This window comes from Octopus bimaculoides, chromosome 3, assembly GCF_046866305.1.
Source record: "Octopus bimaculoides isolate indiv1 chromosome 3, ASM4686630v1, whole genome shotgun sequence".
In the NCBI taxonomy this organism is placed as follows: Eukaryota; Metazoa; Mollusca; class Cephalopoda; order Octopoda; family Octopodidae; genus Octopus; species Octopus bimaculoides.
In genome coordinates, this window is record NC_142930.1 from 6525227 (window position 1) to 6546414 (window position 21188).

The 21188-nt window shown below is 35.1% G+C and overlaps 1 protein-coding gene across 5 annotated transcripts in view; it reads left to right on the forward strand.

The window, feature by feature from the left end:
• The window catches only part of LOC106872544 (uncharacterized), a 103191-nt gene that overhangs the window by 32490 nt on the left and 49513 nt on the right, over positions 1 to 21188 (forward strand). For 4 of the 5 annotated variants that reach the window (XM_089348524.1, XM_052966655.2, XM_014919570.3 and 1 more), the window contains exons 2-4: positions 10639 to 10903; positions 11226 to 11340; positions 15546 to 15605. In XM_089348524.1, coding sequence (XP_089204650.1) covers positions 10674 to 10903; positions 11226 to 11340; positions 15546 to 15605 — 405 coding nt within the window. In that variant the 5' untranslated portion in view covers positions 10639 to 10673. The remainder of the gene's footprint in view (positions 1 to 10638; positions 10904 to 11225; positions 11341 to 15545; positions 15606 to 21188) is intronic. The other variant, XM_052966654.2, reaches the window with a different exon arrangement.

Here is a 21188-nt window from a genome sequence, read left to right on the forward strand (position 1 = left end):
GTATCACAAAATGGAAACAAATACATTACAGCGGCAACATTTAAAACAAAATTAAAGCAATTACGTTATACCGAGAGAGAGAGAGAGAGAGAGAGAGAGAGAGAGAGAGAGAGAGAGAGAGAGAGAGAGAGAGAGAGAGCGGTATGCGTGAGAGATATACATATACAGAGAAAAAGTAAGAGAGAGTCTGGTAAACATATATAGAGAGGAGGGAAAGCGCAAAAGACAGAGATATAAATACACAGATGTGACAGATAGAGAGAAGGAAATTTAGCGACCTAAAAGTCGGGTTATTTCTCGTATCAAATTATAGTTTTTTGATTATTATTTACGGAAAACTTTCTCTTTGAGACCCAGATTTCGAAAATGAAATCCGTTTTTCTCGAGGACGCACCAGTTCAGAACCTCTCGGGGTTATACACATACACATACGCACATACACTTTCATTTATATAATACACACACACACACACACACATATATATACATGTATGTATGTATGTATGTATGTATATGTGTGTATATATATATATATATATATATACTCTCTTTTACTTGTTTCAGTCATTTGACTGCGGCCATGCTGGAGCACCGCCTTTAGTCGAGCAAATCGACCCCAGGACTTATTCTTTGTAAGCCTAGTACTTATTCTATCGGTATCTTTTGCCGAACCGCTAAGTTACGGGGACGTAAACACACCAGCATCGGTTGTCAAGCGATGTTGGCGTGGGGGGGGCGGACACAAACACACACATATATATATATACATATACACGACGGGCTTCTTTCAGTTTCCGTCTACCAAATCCACTCACAAGGCTTTGGTCGGCCCGAGGCTATAGTAGAAGACACTTGCTCAAGGTGCCACGCAGTGGGACTGAACCCAGAACCATGTGGTTTGTAAGCAAGCTACTTACCACACAGCCACATATATATATATATATATACTCACACAAACGTATGTGTAGTGACGTCATTTGGCGCCAAAATACAGTCGCCATTACTGCGTTTTCATCCACGCATGCGCAGGGAATAGTTCCGGAAGGAACACAGGAAGAGTCCCATGCGCATGCGTGGAATTCAACATCTAAAACGTTCCCGCTCTTTTCATTCTCTTTCTCGGCCGGCCGGCCATGAGCATGGTCGTATCAAGCTGTCTCTCCAGCATTCCAACTCTGGGGACAGCTCATTCCAACGTTCCAACGTCTCAGCAACCATGCTCTCTCACAGAAGGAGTCTCAGCAACCAAGATTAAAGATGCCTATTTTCCTCCTGTTGTGTTGATAGTTCGGAGTCAGCGTTTCGTTGCTTCTTTTTGAATTTGATATAGGAAAGCGGGTGTACACCTAATGGTGGATAACCACGTTTCTATATATGTATATATTTAGACATATACAGATATAAAACATTTAAATAATTTGTTTGGAACACAACATGAACTTGTGTTTCTGGCACAAACACAACTATAAACTAACTGGTGTGTTGCTGTCAATAGTGGAAAGAGGCTGTCATATCAAAATTTCTTGCACACACACACACACACACACACACAAACATCTATTATGGGCTTCTAGACACTTTCCGTCTACCAAATTCCACTCAGAAGGTATTGGTCTGGGACTGAACCCTATGGTTCCAACGCAAATACCTTCATCACGTAGACGTATCTTCAATATTAATACTAATGTTTTGAAGTGTATCAGTAGCAATAGTGTCGTTTTATTAATATGAGTCCCAATTTCTTTTATCTATATATTCATCACCATTCTTTATGTATTCAGCATTATAAAAATAAAAGCCAATTGAAACACCGCCCACCAGGAAGTTTTAACCAGAGTATGTTATGTTTGCTTGTAGAAAATCTATGGTTTCTAACTTCGTTGACCAGTGACCTCTGTTACTGTGTATGTTGGTATCACCCTTGTGGCTTGATAGTTGGTTATTCTGATCAGCTATTCCTTGTTGTTGGAAGTTGACTCTAGTTATAGTTGTTTCTATTGCAGCCTGTATGAGGGGATGGGTGCTTATAATGGTGTTGAAGTATCATTGGACATCATTTGTATCCATTACTTCTTTCATTGTATATTTTTATATATTTGTTGCTAGATAAACGGCTACACTTAACTATATCCTTGTTTATGTTGACTGCATGTGACTCAGTAAAAACCACTCTAGTAAAATATACAAGTACTTATTTTGAGGGAGATCTTTATATTTTAAAGTGGGGGTGATAGGGAACGTGATTGTTGAGAGAATAATTCCTTTATATTATTTTCCCCATTGCTTTTACTATACTGCGGAGTGCAACTCTTTGTGCCTTGCGTATGTGCAGTGTTTTCAACTGTATCGAAAGAACCCCAAGTAATTTGTTTGCTGTGCCTAGTTGTGCTATTTTTTGAATGCTGTGGATATTTGTAAACTGTGGGAATTTTAACTATTTGCATATTTATGATCATTTCCAAGCCGTCCATTATGATAGAGCTTATTTTTGTTTTCAGTTTCCACAGTATTTCTCTTTCCAAATCTTTATATTTAGATATTTCTCCACTTCTTTTAGAGATATATGACCTTCTGTTGAAACTGAAACTGACATTAAGAGACACATCCTTTTCTGCTTGTCCTTGTCAATAATATCTGGCCGATTAACCATGGTCTTTATATCTGTGGATATTCATATTTCAGAGCGTTGTTGCTTTGATACACTCTGAGACCTTTTCCGATGCATATTTATATTATCTCTTTTTCTGGGGTATGTGATGGGATGGAGTATTTCGTAATACTATTCCAGTATGTTTCAATTCCATTTCATTTTCTTTGCTGTTGCTTTGTTGTATTTTTACATTTACTTCACGTATCTTTTTGGTTGTATCATTTCATTATTGATTTCACCAAGGATTGAGAGACATTTTCACTTCGTTTGATTTTCTTCTTTGCTAATTTTCAGCGTTGTTTAATCTATGTAAGACCTATATGAGTAGGCGTGAGAGAGTATCCATTTTCCTTTTGTAGTTGATGCATCATTTATTTGGTTTATCCTGGTGATATTGATGTGTTGTGTCTGTAATCATTAAGTGTGTGATGACCAGTCTATGATTTCTTTTTTATCTCAGTTGCTATTTTATCTTCCTTGGGAAGAACATTCGGTGGTCCATATAAATGAGCTAGGACAAAATTACTTAGACTAACTTATTTTTCATTCGTTTGATTCATTATGTTCAACTTCACTCTCCCATATTTCAGGTCTTGTACCTATGTTAGAAGGAGTCATTCTAGGGGCCTAATTTTAGCAATTGTAAGCAGGAAATCTTTACGGATTCAAACGAGTAGAGTTGACTCATACTCAGAACAATGTACAGATTCTATTGTAGTTGGCTGTGCAGCCAGTGTTATTTATTTGCTTTTAGGTACTCTAGATCATTGAAGAATTAAGTATTTTTGTCATAAACGCAGTTGAATACTGATGACAGAATACAAACCGCGTCCAGTTACGACTCTCAGATTTTAGCATATCTGTAGCTCCCATTTCTTTTATCGATCAAGTATTAACTTCTATTCTATTCCTTTAGTATATAATTCTTAGGTTCTCTTAACGCTACATCACGGTTATTACCTAGTTTTCGGGAAAAGTAATAAACTCTATTAGTTATTTGGTATCTTTTAAAGGAGTTCATCATGATAGGTTAGAACGGAGGATGGCTGCGTAAAATGATGTGATACAACAGGAATGATGGATGATTCCGAAAGAATAGTCAACAAGTTCATTATTGAATAGAAAAATTGATCGTGCCACTTATATGATGACATGTTTGTTGGTTACTAACATTGCTATCAGTTTTGTCGTGTATATATTCTAGCCCACGTTATTGCTTTGTTATTTGTTCTATTGATTTACGATTTAACTTCCAGAGATAATGAATGGTTTACACATCTCTTATCTGTATGCTTTAACAAGCAGCTGATTCGTGTATAATGAAGTGTAACTTTAATACATGTTTTTTTTTACTTGCTGGGTCTGGAGGAAGCGGTAGTACCCTTAGTCGTCGCAGCCCCTACAATCATCACCACCACCGCCTCCACCACGTAGACTGATGTGATTTATACCATTAATATTCCTCTTGACGTTCTGCTTGTAAACACTTACAAGAAGGATATGAGCAGGAAGGCAATTCCAGCGTGCCTACATTCTGAGAGAGAAATACTAGACTTAGTGTTTAATACGGTGTCTACTGAGGTGGGGTTGGACACAACAATGAGGATGAGACACGTCGGGTGGGGATGTCTGAATGAAGGTAGCTTGAGCGCAACCAGATCAGATGAGCAGAGGTCCTTATAGAAATAGTAGAAAAACAGGGAGAGGAGACAAAACGATTCTGGGACAGAAACCGAGGCGTGTTTGTGAGTGATTTTATGCCGATAAGATTAATAAGGGTGAGACTTTAATGGATGTGGTTTAGAATGCTTGTATGTGCAGTAGTAGTAGTAGTAGTAGTAGTAGTAGCCTCTCAGCTGTAAGAGTAGTATTTCATGCGGGCCTCACCTGGCTTTGTATAATACCAATAACTGGTGGTGGCTGAAAATCTTTAGACTCCGAAGAGAAAGACCAGTCGTTTGTGATCATTGGCAATAGAATTGTATCAGAAAGGCTTGGGCAGTTACATTCTGAACTCTGCAACAAAAGGTTAGCTATCTGTACTTTAAGAATGTTCGAGTTTTTGACTTGCACTGGAAGAGAAAAAATGCAGAAAGTCCTCACACATCAAATTTCAATCTAGTCGACATTTGTATGGCACGAGTGCTAATCTCTAAACGCTTGAAGACGTTAGGCTAGCTACAAGCAAAAACGAAAACCAACACAAAACAAAAATGGCACCTGACAACTACTATCACAGGTTTCAGTTAGAACTATCCTTCTTCCATGTGCATATACATACTTGTATGTGTGTGTGTGTGTGTGTGTGTGTGTGTGTGTGTGTGTGTGTGTGTGTGTGTGTGTGTGTGTGTGTGTGTGTGTGTGTGCGTGCGTGCGTGCGTGCGTACGCAAGTGTATATATGCTTATCATAAGATACTGCAAACTCTCCCAAAATAGAGTCTGTTTTTCCTCCCCCGGGAGTCCAGAACTTATCTCCATCAACCGGCAAGCTTGGTTGAGTTGCTGGTGTATTTAGCTATGACCCAAATCTATAACAGTTCCCTTACACCTATGAGTCGCGTGTTATGAACACACACACATTGTCTGTCTAAAACGAAGAGGTATTCACCGATGATCGAAAACAACAGTGATCAAGTATTTGCGGTCGAATTTGCCAAAGCCTATTAAGAATGGATTGGATTCTCGCTCTCCTGCACATGCCCTATGAGTTATACATGCATACATACATACATACATACGTACGTACATACATACATACATACATACATACATACATTCATACATACATATATACATACACACACACATACATACATACATACATACATACATACATACATACATACATACGTATATGTATGTATATATGTATGGCCTAACTCTTTTGTTGAGAAACATATTCTTGAAAGAAGTAATTAAGTTACTTCTCCAAGATGAAAATGCAGCTGAAAGGTCGTCGTTTTAACACCGTTGTCGAGGTCCAGAGCGAATCGCAGAATGTCCTCGACTCGCTTTCGAAAGACAACTTCCAGGCCGGATTTCAAAAGTAGCAGCAATGCTGGGACCGATGTATTGCTGTGTTTCTCGTATAATAACATTTTGCCTTTGCTTAAAAAGTACTATCATAAACTCGAGGCAATGAAGAAGCCGCTTCATGATCGTTCGTTCTGTTAAATTTATCAGCAAAATCTCTCTCACACACACCACATCCAACTTGCTTACAAAACAGAGGTATATATTGGATAATGTGGGTGAAGAAAATCTGTATCAGAATATAAAAGATGTGATAATTTTGATAATAGGATTACTCAATCAGATAAAGCCAGAACGACGACGACGACGACGACGACGACGACGATGACGACGACCACCACCACCACCAACAACAACACCAACAACAACAACTACATCAACAGTAAACCCGAAGATGTATTTAAACTGAAGTAAGAAGTTTTGATCCATTAAAAATGTAGACGTTTTGGCAAAATGTATGGATACAATGGTAAAATAAGGTATTAAAAGGGAAAATAAATTTGAAAAACTTAGATAATTGTAGTCATGTTTCCTTCAAGTTATGTCTGAAAGCGAGGTTGCGCTTTATTGGTATATACACACAAATACATACGTACGTACACACAGATTATACATATACGTACATGTATATACGCGCATACACCCGCACACACACACACTGTCTTTCACACACACACACACACACTCTCTCTCTTTCTCTCTCACACATACACAGAAACACACGCGGTTCCAGTTGATCCGATCAACGGAACAGCCTGCTCATGAAATTAACGTGCAAGTGGCTGAGCACTCCACAGACACGTGTACCCTTAACGTAGTTCTCGGGGATATTCAGCGTGACAAGGCTGACCCTTTCAATTACAGGTACAACAGAAACAGGAAGAAAGAGTGAGAGAAAGTTGTGGTGAAAGAGTACAGCAGGGTTCACCACCATCCCCTGCCGGAGCCTCGTGGGCTTTAGGTGTTTTCGCTCAATAAACACGCACAACGCCCGGTCTGGGAATCGAAACCGCGATCCTATGACCGCGAGTCCGCTGCCCTAACCACTGGGCCATTGCGCCTCCTCGCAAACTTATATATATATATATATATATATATATATATATATATATATATATATATATATATATATATATATATATATATATATATATATATATATATATATATATATATATATATATATATATATATATATATATATATATATATATATATATATATATATATATATATATATATATATATATATATATATATATATATATATATATATATATATATATATATATATATATATATATATATATATATATATATATATATATATATATATATATATATATATATATATATATATATATATATATATATATATATATATATATATATATATATATATATATATATATATATATATATATATATATATATATATGTATATATATATATATATATAAATATATATATATATATATATATATATATATATATATATACACACATATACAAATACACATTAATGATTTTTCATATTTCACTTTAATGATTTTTTTTTTTTCGTATTTTCATATCAGCTCTTTGTGTTTATATGAACAATATGCTTGCTGAGCTTATTAATATTTCTATATAAAATCGGTCCAGAAACGTTTATTGATTAACGAACGGTATTGTTGTAAACTAAAAAAAAAAAAAAAAAAAAAACTTGTATTAAAACAATTGTTAAAAAAAACTCAAATCGAGTCGTGTCATCACTTGTAGTTTTGTGCATGCTTAAAACTGTTCTTGTATAAACAGATATGTATGTATGTATTTATAAATATATGTCTCCCCTTCTCTATATGTGTGTGTATGTGTGTATGTATGTGCATATATATATATATATATGGGAGAATGTACGAAAAAACAACAACAGACGAGGACAGGTGGTGTAAATAACAAAAGGATGTATTAGTATGACGCTCGGGAATACGGAAAGTCTTTGACGTTTCGAGCTACGCTCTTCAACAGAAAGAATACGGAGACAAGGAGAAAAACACGGAGAAAAAAAATTGAAAGAATATGTGTGTTGTATCTTGCGTTGGACATATAGTATTATTCCTGTGATTTTTCACCCTTATGTATCCATTTTTACTATATATATATATATATATATATATATATATATATATATATATATATATATATATATATATGTATGTATGTATGTATGTATGTATGTATGTATGTATGTTTGTATGTATGTCTGTTTGTGTGTGTGTGTGTGTGTGTGTGTGTGTATGTATAAAACAAGTGACAAAGACGGAAAATGAAATACATGATAAACTTTATTGCTCACAATGATCGTTTTGACACATCCTGCAGTGATCCCTCGCAGCTGGAAAACTACACAACTAAGGCAGCAAGTTGGTAGAATCGTTAGCATGCCGGGCAAAATGCTTAGCGATATTTCGTCTGTTTTTATGTTCTGTGTTCAAATTCCGCCAAGGTTGACTTTGCCTTTCATCCTTTTGGGGTCGATGAAATAGTACCAGTTACGCACTGGAGTCGATATAATCGACTAGCTCCCTTCCCCCAAAATTTTCAAGGCCTTGTGCCTTGAGTAGAAATAATATTTATAATAATAAAATAATAATAATAATAATAATAATAATAATTATTATTATTATTGAGCAACGCATGCCATCAAAGTGACACTGGGGTACAAATATACGAAGCCTAAAATATCCATAATGACTACCCGTCTGATAAATTCTTCCACTTCTGCTGTTGGTGCTTCATTGATCTCTATTCTATTTTTGCCAAGTTCTGGGTAGAATCTTTTGGGATTAGGGCTAAACTGTTTGTTTTGTTCAAAGAAACGTTGGCGTTTCTTATACCAGCAGATTCTTTGTACTTTGGCGAAGATATCTTGCCTTAGCTGTTCTTTTATCTCAAGTATACCTTGTTCTGTAATTTTGTATTGACGTAGAATTTTTCTTCTCTTCTTTGTTGTTTAGTAGTGTTGATTGTCTACTAGTTTCATTAAGGATGTAACTGTCTTGAATTTTTAGTCGAATGAATCGACCCCAGTACTTATTTTAAAGTCTGGTACTTATTCTATCGGTCCCTTTGCCGAACCGCTACGTTACGGGGACGTAAAGACACCAACACGGGTTGTCAAGCGGTAATGGGGGAACAAACACACACACAAAACACACACACAAAACACACACACAAAACACACACACACACACACACACACACACACACACACACACACTCATACACACACAGAGTCATTTCAAATAAATAAACCATTCAAATAAACGAAGAAGAAAAAAAAAACGAACGTGAGGTTGTGCGCAAGAAATGTATTAGCTTGACGCTTTGCGAAAAGAGAAAGGGAAAAGTCCAAAGATGGAGAAAAAATCGCCAACGCTACACACACACACGCACACACGCGCGCGCACACACACACACACACATATACACACATATATATATATATATATATATATATGAACTATGTGGTTGGGAAGCAAGCTTCTTGCCAGTAAAAATTACTTGAATGTCTTTGTGGGTTTTTTTTTTACTCTAAACAGTTGGAAAAACAATGCAGAAGTGAAGGCGATAGAGCATCAGAGGCAATAAGAAGAATAGTGAGTTCTAGTTTTTAGAGCAATATCTACCACAATTAGGGAAATGGAACAAAAGATTACTTTGTAATCAATCCTGAAAATCAGCAAATTGATATCCTGTCTCCCGATCGTAACAACAAGTAGCTTCATCCCCATCACCTAGAGATGTGATTGTAGGAGAAAAAAGAAATGCCGACTACAGCCAAGCAAAATGCAACATAAAAAGTGTAAGCTAATACATTGCAATGTGTCTCACGAGTTTGAGTAGAAAACATTCACGGAATAGAATTTAGTATGATATGATAGTTATAACCATACAGAACATTGACAACTGAGAAAATGTTTCCTAGCAAGTTCTCACTAAACTGAGCATGTGGGAATTTTCATTCTCCACTCAACTCAAATGATGTTAAAGGGGTCCTTCGTTTATTCAAGGAGTGAAATAAGGGTAAAGTTTTGAGGTTCTATGAGCTAACCAAGGTGAAATATAATTTTAAAAAAAAATTATATTTTCTCTCATTTATTCTATATTTTTTCGCAATCGTTTTTTATATTCTCAACCATTTTTCTTATATATTAAATACCTTTTTTGCCTCTCCCTTCGTTTTATATCATTTGTCTGCCTATACGCATACATTGTAACCTGTTAGTACGCGTTGCTATATGTATGCATATATGTGTCTTTGTAGTCAATAATGGGAAAAAATTGTTATTATTCTAGCTTCGAGAGTCGGTAGAGCATCGAAAAAATGCTTTGCTTTATTTCTTCAGCTCTTTACGTTCTTAGTTCAAATCTCACCGAGATCGATAAAATAAAGTATCAATCAAGTACTGAAATCGATGTAATTGGATTTCCACTCCACTGAAAATTTCTGGCCTTGTGCTAAAATTTGAAACAGCTATTATTATTATTATTATTATTATTATTGTTCAGTAGTTTTATTTTTATAACGTGCTTTCACTTCACTACCGAGCGCAGCTCTGCGCCTTGGGTATGTGCTGTGGTTTGCTGTGGTGCTCTTATGTTTACTGTATTGAAAGTGTTTTGCGTAGAATGTGTGCAGTACCCAGTAGTGCAATTTTCTGTATATTATATATATTTGTAAGTCCTGGTGTTTTTGTTATGTATTTGTCTGAATATTTTTTTATTATACCTAAGGCACCTACTATGATAGGAATTGTTTCTGTTTTTAGATTCCACATTCGAGTTATCTCTATTTCCAGGTCTTTGTATTTTATTATTATTATTATTATTATTATTATTATTATTATTATTATTATTATTATTATTATTATTATTATTATTATTGTTATTGTTTATGTTGTCACATCAGGTGCATAACCGCAGTATCCCAGTGAAACTCAACCAATGAAGCATACAATGAACACGTTTTCATCTCCAACACATGACAGAGGAGGAGCGCAAGATTCTAGTAATGGAAATGATGATTCAAATATATACAACAATAAAGAAAACACAAATGAGCATAACGGCTGTAAAGGTGACCTGAATTGTCCTCCCGAATATTATAACGAACCCACAAGTGTTCTTAATCCAACAGAAAAGGATACTGTGGAATCATTTCAAGATTCAAGAAGGCAAGTGATATATTTTTGTTTTTCATTGAAATTGTTTATTTTTAAAGTAGTTTTTATTTTTTTGATCGAAAATATGGGACTTTATCTGAGCCGGGCTCGAAGAATCATCGGAGTGTAGACCCTTTACATACTGAGTTCAGAATTAGCCGGTCAACTTGCATTTCGCCTTTTATCGTCACAAATAAACTTTCTTCACACCATATCGATAACGTTGATATCCCTTGGATGGATACTTCTAATCATCAAAAGTCAATAAATTGATAATTTGAACGCACTAACGCATGGAATAAATTAATAGTAATGTATGTGCTTAATATTCTAGGTCACTGGAACTGGAAAAGATCAGGCGTCACAAGATACAAGCTGCACAAGACATAGAACGCTACAAGAAAGAAAAAATGCAGCGGGTCAAAGAGAAAGAAGAAGAAAAGAAGCGGGTTGGTATAACTGAAATTAATATTCCTCTTTTATTTGGTGAGCAAGGACTCATTAGAACTCGTGTTTACAAAAAGTTTCAATATGTACTAGGTACTTTACTTATCCTGCGTTTTTAATGTATTGGGTAGTGAGAAGTAAGCGTCCACATTTAAACATGAGACATAAGTGCCTAGTTAAACATATATAATTATTACTAGAAATGGCACGTATATAGATGACACCCTGTTAACCTTATTGTCTTAATGACAGCGTTTCGCTAGAAATTTCAAAATGCTAATAGTCAAACATTTTCCTACCGACGATCGGTAACATAATCTTTTAAAACCAGTAATACAAAAGTTTTGTGCAGCTGCAAACGTAATAAAACACATCCTATCTAGAATATGAATAACTAGTTTGCTGTCCATAACCTCCGCCCAAATCTAGATGAAATTGCTTTTAAAAAATGTATTGCTTCCCAACCACATGGTACTGAGTCAATCACACTGGGTGGTACTTAGGGCAAGAATCTTCTACTATAGCCTCGGACCGACCAAAGACTTGTGAGTGGATTTGGTAGACAGAAACTGAAAGAAGCCCGTTGTATATGTATATATCTGCATGTGTGTTTGTGTGTGTGCGCTCGTGTGTTTGTGTTTTTGTTTGTCCCTCATTACCGCTTGACAACCAGTGTTGGTGTGTTTACGTCCTCATAACAACGTTTCGGCAAAAGAGATTGATGATCGGCAAAAGACAAAAAAAAAAAAAAAAGATAAAAGTACTGGGCTCCATTCATTTGACTAAAATAATATACATCCGTAGTAAAATTTTTATTCCCAAATTTTTAGCACAAGATTGTACCAACGCATATCTATGCCAGTAACTTTTTAAAGAATATCTTTCAACAACATCTTTTTCATATATTTTTAAATAACATTCGATTAACTACATGGAAATTCACTCTCTTTCTCTCTGACGAGTGGATGTATTACCTAATAATGATTATCAATTTTAGATTCCATTTTGAAGGGTAATATATTCATGAAACGATCGTAAGATATTTTTAACTTTTAAACTTTTTGAATAATCATACTTTATAAATTTATACAACTTTATATATTTATACGTCTATCTATTAATACAATATTATTTGGGACGTATATCTTCTGTGATGATTTTTTGATGTAATTTTCCAGCTCTTATTTTATCATATATATATATATATATATATATATTTTGTTGTACTTGGGGATGGTCATATTGCCAGTTTAGCCAATAAAAACACACGCACTGTATATTTGGTGTTAATTTGCTTCAGCTTTATATTACATTAATCTTAATCTTATTTCGGCCAGAGTTCTTTCGTCACACTTCTGTGACCTCATCAGTGGTCCTTTGTTTCCTTCTTTCTTATGTGTGTCTCACCTTGCTAAATACAAAATGGCTGATAGTTAGCAAGGTGAGACACACATAAGAAAGAAGGAAACAAAGGACCAATGATGAGGTCACAGAAGTGTGACGAAAGAACTCTGGCCGAAATAAGATTAAGATTAATGTAATATAAAGCTGAAGCAAATTAACACCAAATATACAGTGCGTGTGTTTTTATTGGCTAAACTGGCAATATGACCATCCCCAAGTACAACAACATCTGTTTCAACACACGATTTCACATAAAAAATCTTGCAAAACAAATATGTATTTATATATATATATATACATATATATGCATGTGTATGTATATGTGAAGATATGTACGTAAATATATGAATATACGCATATATTAATATGCATACACACATATATACGTGTATATACTTGTATATATATATATATATATATATATATATATATATATATATATATATATATATATATATATATATATATGCACGTATATATGGATGGATGAATACATCCATCCATATATACATACCTATGTGTGTGCACGCGCGTTATTATGTGTGCGTGTGTGTGTGTGTATTGATGTATCTCATGAAATATATTCTTACAAAGAATGGTAGACTTCCTTTGCAAGAAGGGTAACAAGAGAGACGTGTTTCCGCAACTACAGTCTGCATACTTACAGAATTTTAAGTACTATGAATTTAGCAGATGAAATTAACTGCTCCAAATCTCGCTGAGTCGTATTGCGCACACAGAAAATTCAGTGATGTTGTCTGCTTGAGGTTAATGACACTGTCTTGTGGAGTGAGTATGCGTTTCAGTGGTTGGAGAAAAGCATATAAACAATGCACCAGGCACTGTCATCAGCTAGACTGATATCGGAGAAGAAAGGCTAAAAAAAAAAAGAAAAAAAAAAGACACAATTACAAAATGTAGACCTGCTAATGCTAGGCGATGGAAAGCAAATTTCTTATTGTTTATTAAGAGCTGGATTTCCTGAAAGAATAGCTGTACACGGATACGTCTTAAAACAAATTGTGTCTGTATCTACAACAGCAATCCACAATAAGCCGATCAACTTAATCACTGGTAAAACGGAACAGGAAACGAATCGCCAGACAATCATCGACTAATATGCTTGGAAAATAATGTTTGCAAATAAACCTGCCAATGTAGCAACAATTACACAGAGTCGATCAAACGACGTCTACACATCAGAAAAATAGAGCAATTTAACTAGACAAACATACGAAACATTTTAGCGAGACACATATGTCCTAAACCACGAGATTGTTGAGGCTTATTTCATTAGGAAGCAAACACCAACTTTGAAACAAAGCATAATTGAGTGTGAAGAGATACTTAATTAGTTTCCTCGAGCAACAAAGCTTTTAAAAGCACCGTGTTTCCAACTTTATCATTCAGAACAAAAGTCAGTCTGTCAATGACGCATTATGATGCAAAAGCCCTTATGAATAAGCAATAAGACTTATTAGCAACGACTCGTTAAGTCAATATTTATTTTAATGTGATGCTGAACTAATGAATAAACCTCTGTATTTGTGTCCGCTCTTTGTGTGTAAATTAATCGTAATTTTAAAAATATTGCAGAAAGAGCAATCGCCAGCAAAACAATTTCAGTCGTCGTTACGATTTCATCAGCAACTGTTTCCTTTAATCTTAACTGTCAACAGCGAGACTGTATTTATAGCTCCAATTATTAAGGGCCTAATTAAATCACGCACACTGATTTGCATAGTTAACGCATTTTTGATTGTTCGATTAAATGTCTTATGATTATGACTATTAAATAACTTTATGGCTTCATTAATAAGTTACGGATATGGCTGGAAGGTGCTTTCTGATTAGGACTAAGAACCACATTTGATTGCACATTTTTTGATGTGTTATTGGTTAAACAAGATATTTTGTTTTGGCGGCTCGTTGCGTTGATCTGAATACATAGATAAGGAGCTGATGATTTCTGTAAATTTGCTTTTCTTTCTCTGTGACTCTCTCTCTCTCTTCAAAGTAACTCTCTCTCTCTCTCTCTCTCTCTCTCTCGCTCTCTCTCTCTCTCTTTCTCTCTCTCTCTCTCTCTCTCTCCCTCTCGGTTATAAGGGTAATTTTGTAATACTGTCGTGGGGAATATCAAAATCACTCTACACTATCAGCCTTTAGGGTTTCTTAGTGGCTGACATTTTATCGGTCTCTAGGTTTAATGTTATAACAAGAAATTAACTACACTGGAGATGATGATAAAAAAATTTAGGTAAATAAGTTATTTTTCATTAAACATAATTAGTCGTGGAACTTTCTGATGCCACTTCGTATGTATCGTATTGTAAATTTATTTTGTAATATATTTATACTGTACAAATGATTCTTTAAATGACATAAAAACTAATATCTTTAACAAATATTCCTGTTGGATCTATGGAAAGAAAGATGAAGTTCAGCTGCAGCTGATAGAATAAGAGAGATTACGCTCTAACGGTCTTTAGTCACCAATTGAGTTTATACATCAATATCTACAATTACCCAAGGAAATGTGAAATTATTACAGAACAAGCAAAACTCAAGCTGAAATTTTGAGAGAGGTAAAGAGTAGGTCTTTGCTCTGCAGTGGGAGACAAATAACTGATCGACTTAGTATGTACAATCCTACCAGTTTTCATAATTCAACTCAGTCGTAGCTGCTTATGCTGATATCAAATCAATTGTTATTTTTGATCTATGTCAAGGCGTCAATGAAAAGCAAAAATCTGCTATCACTGTTTTGTCGATGTAAATGTATCGATGTATTTTCTATTTAAAGGACCTTCAAATGTTAACAGAATTTTATCCGTGGGGAACGACAATAGGAAAGTTTGAAAGGGTAAGTAAAATACAACTTGAAACAACACAAGTGTTGCAACTATTAATTTCTCAACCTTCTAAATCTCAGGCCTCATACTTCCATACTACACAAATTATATCATACTACAACAAAAACAACAGTAATTATTATTGTTTTAGTTGTTATTGCTATTCTTCTAGTATTTTGTTAATGCATTTTTGTGTGACTTATTTTAACTTCTAAAGGCAATTTTTACCTTGGAGGAAAAATTCTCGCTGGTGGCAAAAGGTGTGTCAGCTCGGTAGTGCCCTTTCTTGGGAAACTGGATGCGTTTCTAGCTTCTTAGCCTTCCTCAAAAGGAGACGGTTTTCTAATCAGCTTATTATATTCAACATACACGTATAAACATATATGTATACATACATACATACGCATATATACATACATACACACATACGCATACATACTTACATACAAACGTACATACGTACATACATGCATACGTACATGCATACATACATACGTACGTACGTACGCATGTATGTATGCATGTATGTAAGAAAGTGTGTGTGTGCATGCATGTTTGTATGCATGTATGTATGAATGTCATATCATATTCCTTCATCAATACCTTTTAACCACCAAGTGTCGAAGTGCATCACTTGACCAAGTTTGCATACACGAGGCTGATAACATCATAACTCTACTGCAACGCATCATTAGATGAAAGAATGAGTTTATATCAGCGGAAGACTATGCATGGATATGTTAGAAGAAAGCTCCGAGATGATAGTAGCATTGATCATCAAAGCAGTCTATCATGGACGAATAGCCGGATTATTACCTTGAAATGTATACGTTTGCAATCCAGGAAGAGGAAATATCAACCAAGTACCTGATGCACAAAAGGGACAAAGATGCAGGAAAAGCAGTAAAATGTGACAACCGATTCATACTTTGTGGAGTTAACACCGAAGATATCACCCACATCATTAGCAGTTGTCCGAAAATGTCATCATAGTATTATTTAACGATGAGACATGATGTTGTAGCTAGGACACTCTATAATGAAATCCGACGGAAAGATAAACCCGAGGACAAAAAAATAAGAATCCACAGTACGGTAGAAACCATAGCCACTCATAGTAAAGAGGACTTCTGGTGGAATGTCCCAGTGAAGACCTCAATAAAATGTAAGCACAACAGACCTGATATAATGATTATGAATAGAGAAGAGAAACTGTGTACAGTTGTGGAAATTAGCTGCCCAGCGGATGCTAACACAAAGCTGAAGATCAGTGAAAGAGAGAATACCTACGCTGAACTATTGAGAAATCTGCAGTTACTCTATCCAGATTACAAGTTCAGGTTTGTACTTGTAATTACTGAGACCCGGGGATATGTAACACACCGCCGAAATACCAATCTTGAGAAATTAGGCTTCCCAAAACCAGAAAGTAGAAAGCTAATTCTAAGACTACAGATCCAATCCATCACAGGAACTGTAAAAATCTGTAAAACTTTCCAGAAGTTTATCATTTAAATATATATATGTCTAGATATGCAAGTGTATGCATGAGAATACATACATAAAACAAAACATACAAATCTGCGCATATGCATACATACATACATACATACATACATACAAACATACAAACATACAAACAAAAATACTCTGTTCTTGATGTTGAAGTTCCCATGAAGGCGCCCTGAATCTATGTTAGAAACCGGCTCTTTCTCTATTGGCAAGAAATCTTGAAATAAAACTGAATAATGACATACATATATACATAGATACACACACACACACACACACATACACAAATGCACAGACACACACACACACACACACACACACACACACACACACACACACACACACACACACACACACACACACACACACACACACATACACATATGTAAATATATAAAAACAAAAAGATAAAGAGAGCAAAGGTAAGGTTGAAGAAATTTATGGATAGAGTCTTACAGCTGTTTCTGGGAAGATCCAGTACTTCCCTTCATCAGAGACAGAAAAAAATAAAGTAATCTATTATTATATCCATAGGCGGATATTTTTAGTATGAAGTGGTAAAGAGTGCGATGTGCTGAAAAAAGAGAGAACAAAAAAATAATGGATAAAGAGATTCTTGGCTACACGACTTATAATACCCAATCCTGTTCATACAACGATTGGGGCAAACTAATCGGTATACAGCACTTACTCGGTATTACCTGTATCCTCCGGGGTTTGGTTAAATCCAATACCCTCCTCAACCTTATATATATATATATATATATATATATATATATGTACGTATACACACACACACACACACACAAAGTATCGGTTTCATAGTTTGCAATTGATCTTGTAGGATATCTAATTTTTGAAGTGTTGTTACCTAGGTCAATTTTATTGGCAGACGGCTACTTTATCAAATATATATATATATATATATATATATATATATATATATATATATATATATATATATATATATATATATATATATATATATATATATTATTACAAAACGTGGCGGGGTGGCAAAATCATTCTCCAGTCGGACGAACTGTATAGCAGCATTTCTTCTAACTGTATGCTCTGAGTACAACTTCTGCTAAGGCCGAATTTGCTTTCATCTTTTCAGAGGCGATAAAATAAGAACGAGTTAAGCACTGAGGACGACATAATCGACAAGTACCGTCCCCTAAATTTCAGGCCTTGCGCCTATTGTAGAAAGGCCAAATATATATATATATATATATATATATATATATATATATATATATATATATATGTATATATATATATATATATATATATATATATATATATATATATATATATATATATATATATATATATATATATCTATATATATATATATATATATATATAAGCAGTAAATTACTTATACCCAACTATTGTTCGTTTAGATTCCCTCTCCTTTCATTCGATGTCGGATTTTCGGTATCTGTTCTGGTCTAAGCATTAATTGTTTGTATCTATTATGCCATTATTGACGTATTTTTACCCGTTATATATATTTATATTCGTTTATATAAATATTTTTTACTTGTGTTACTCTGCTTCAGTTTCCGAAGGTAAGTATTCTGCATGTCTTCTTGGGTCTGATGTGATTGCGCTTTGGGATTCATTTTGTTTTGCATGGGTCGAATACACCTTTGTTGTTTTACACTCAGGAATTTTTCATCAATTTCTTGTTTGTTTGTTTGTTTTGTTATATGCGTTTTTGCTAACTAGTCTTTTAAACAATCTATTTTGATTTCTGGATTCTTTTCTGTTAGGTTTGAGATTGAGCTTTCTTAAGTTTGCTACTGTTTGAGATCGAAATTTAGTGACAAAATACCCAGTAGATGAAAGGTTATTTTCTCTTTAAATTATGGAAAATATTTTTGTAGCTTTGAATTTTATAGTAGAGCATGGCTGTAAAGTAGCTTGTAAAAGTTAGAAGCATTTCTTATTTCTTTATTGCCCACAAGGGGCTAAACGAAGAGGGAACAAACAAGGACAGACAAACGTATTAAGTCGATTATATCGACCCCACTGAGTAACTGGTATTTATTTAATCGACCCCGAAAGGATGAAAGGCAAAGTCGACCTCGGCGGAATTTGAACTCAGAATGTAGCGGCAGACGAAATACCGCTAAGCATTTCGCCCGGTGTGCTAGCGTTTCTGCCGGTTCGCCGCCTTAGAGAGAAGCATTCCTATCGAATCTATTACTGCATCTGTGCTTTAATTGCAAAACTTTATTTAGAAAATCATCATTTTCTTCGGCTACCAGTTATTTATTGCCGGCAATGATAGCATATTGTTTCTTGCTTTCTATGTATCAAATTCGAAATACACATTTCGCTTTAAACCTCACACGACGTGATCCTTTATTATTTGTACTGCTAGCCCTTATGCGTGTCTGTGGTGATCTGGTAGAATCGTTAGGGCGTCAGAATAAATCCCTTGCGTTATACTTTGCCGCACTGTATGCTCTGAGTTCAAATCCTTTCGTTATCGAAAATAAAGTACCAGTCAAGAAGTGGGGATCGATGGTATCGACTAACCTTCTCCGACAAATTTGCTGGTCTTGTACCTAAATCAGAAACGGTTATTTTTCCCGTGACGTAGGCATCTTTCTCTCTGACAGCTACATTTCGGGACGAGCAAAGAAAATAATTGCCTATGTCTATCGTCACTAGAAACGTGGAGAAGCTTTTCATATCCCTTCAAAAAACAGCTGAAAGAGGCTTTGTTAGATGTGCTTGAGAAAATTATCTCCTTTGCGTGGAGCAGGAGATACGAATATTTACATCACTTTGGTACCGAAAACACAACTCAGCTGCAAACTAAAAGAGTAAAGCACACATTTATTCATGCATTTGTACTCCAGCATTTGGGATTGAGAAATAAAAAGGTGATAGCCCAAGGCATTGGTTATGATGTCGATCATCGGCTTGAAGTAACTTTTGTTACGCTTCATGGGCAGATGGTGAGTGCAGATTGGAAAGAGGGTACCATGAGGCCAGGAAGGACCAAAAAGAACTCATAAACCCTAACGATTCTTAAAAACAAGAGGGCCACACTGGAACAGTGCTCTTCCACTGTTCTACACACTGGAACGGTGCAGAAACGAAAGACACGGGACTTGTAGTGCAAAGCAAAACACCTAATTTCAACACTTGTGGAAGAATAGAGTATTTGAAGAACTTTATTCTGTGAAAGTAGAGAAGGTAAAAAGATAGAAAAGTAGCGAAAAATAATATCTGTAGACTAATTTCTAGTACACCACGAGTAGCATTTTCAGGGATGGCGGAAAAGATTCTTGCGTTCAGCCTTGGAAACCAGTGACCAAACAACCTGTCTTCGTACCGTCACCAAGCAGTCACTCCGTCGTCTTTTGACAACGGAGATTTGATATTAACCGAAAATGATTAGAGAGGATGCAAGAGAAAGATTGAAGAGCTCCTCCCCTACCTCCTTAGAACAATAATTGCCTGTAAAGACAGTCAGTTTTAATGCTAGTCGTAGACAACTTCTAAGCCCCAATATTAAAATAAGACAGTACAAATACTGTATAAAGACCCCTAAAATAGAGGAGCTCCCAGATTCAAGAACTGAGTACGACGAGTTAGAAGTATGACTAACGGTGAGGAAAACTGTTTGGATTGTGATACAATGATAATTGTTGACTGTAAAATGCAGCAAGAGAATGTTTTTCTCTTATCACGACACAAGTTTGACTTCTCGACATATAGAAAACTTCTATTATCAAAAAATGGATTGGTGAGGTATCAGAATGGTCCTCTCAAATATGTTTCTGAATACGAGGAGTCAGTATTTTAAATACAGATTATTATCCCTCGTATCAAAAGTGATTCGCGTCTACATCACATTTTGTAGATAAATAAACCTCATTGTGAAAGCAATCAAGCTTGATCTTTACCATTAATTGATTGATGAACAGGAGCATAGACTGCCTTCTGAGTAAGATATCAATCTAGCAACGTGATAATCAATTTTATGTATTGTATGCAAGATAAACTTAAGCTACTGTTAGGTCTTTTGTTATAGACCCAAATAAATTTCAGACATT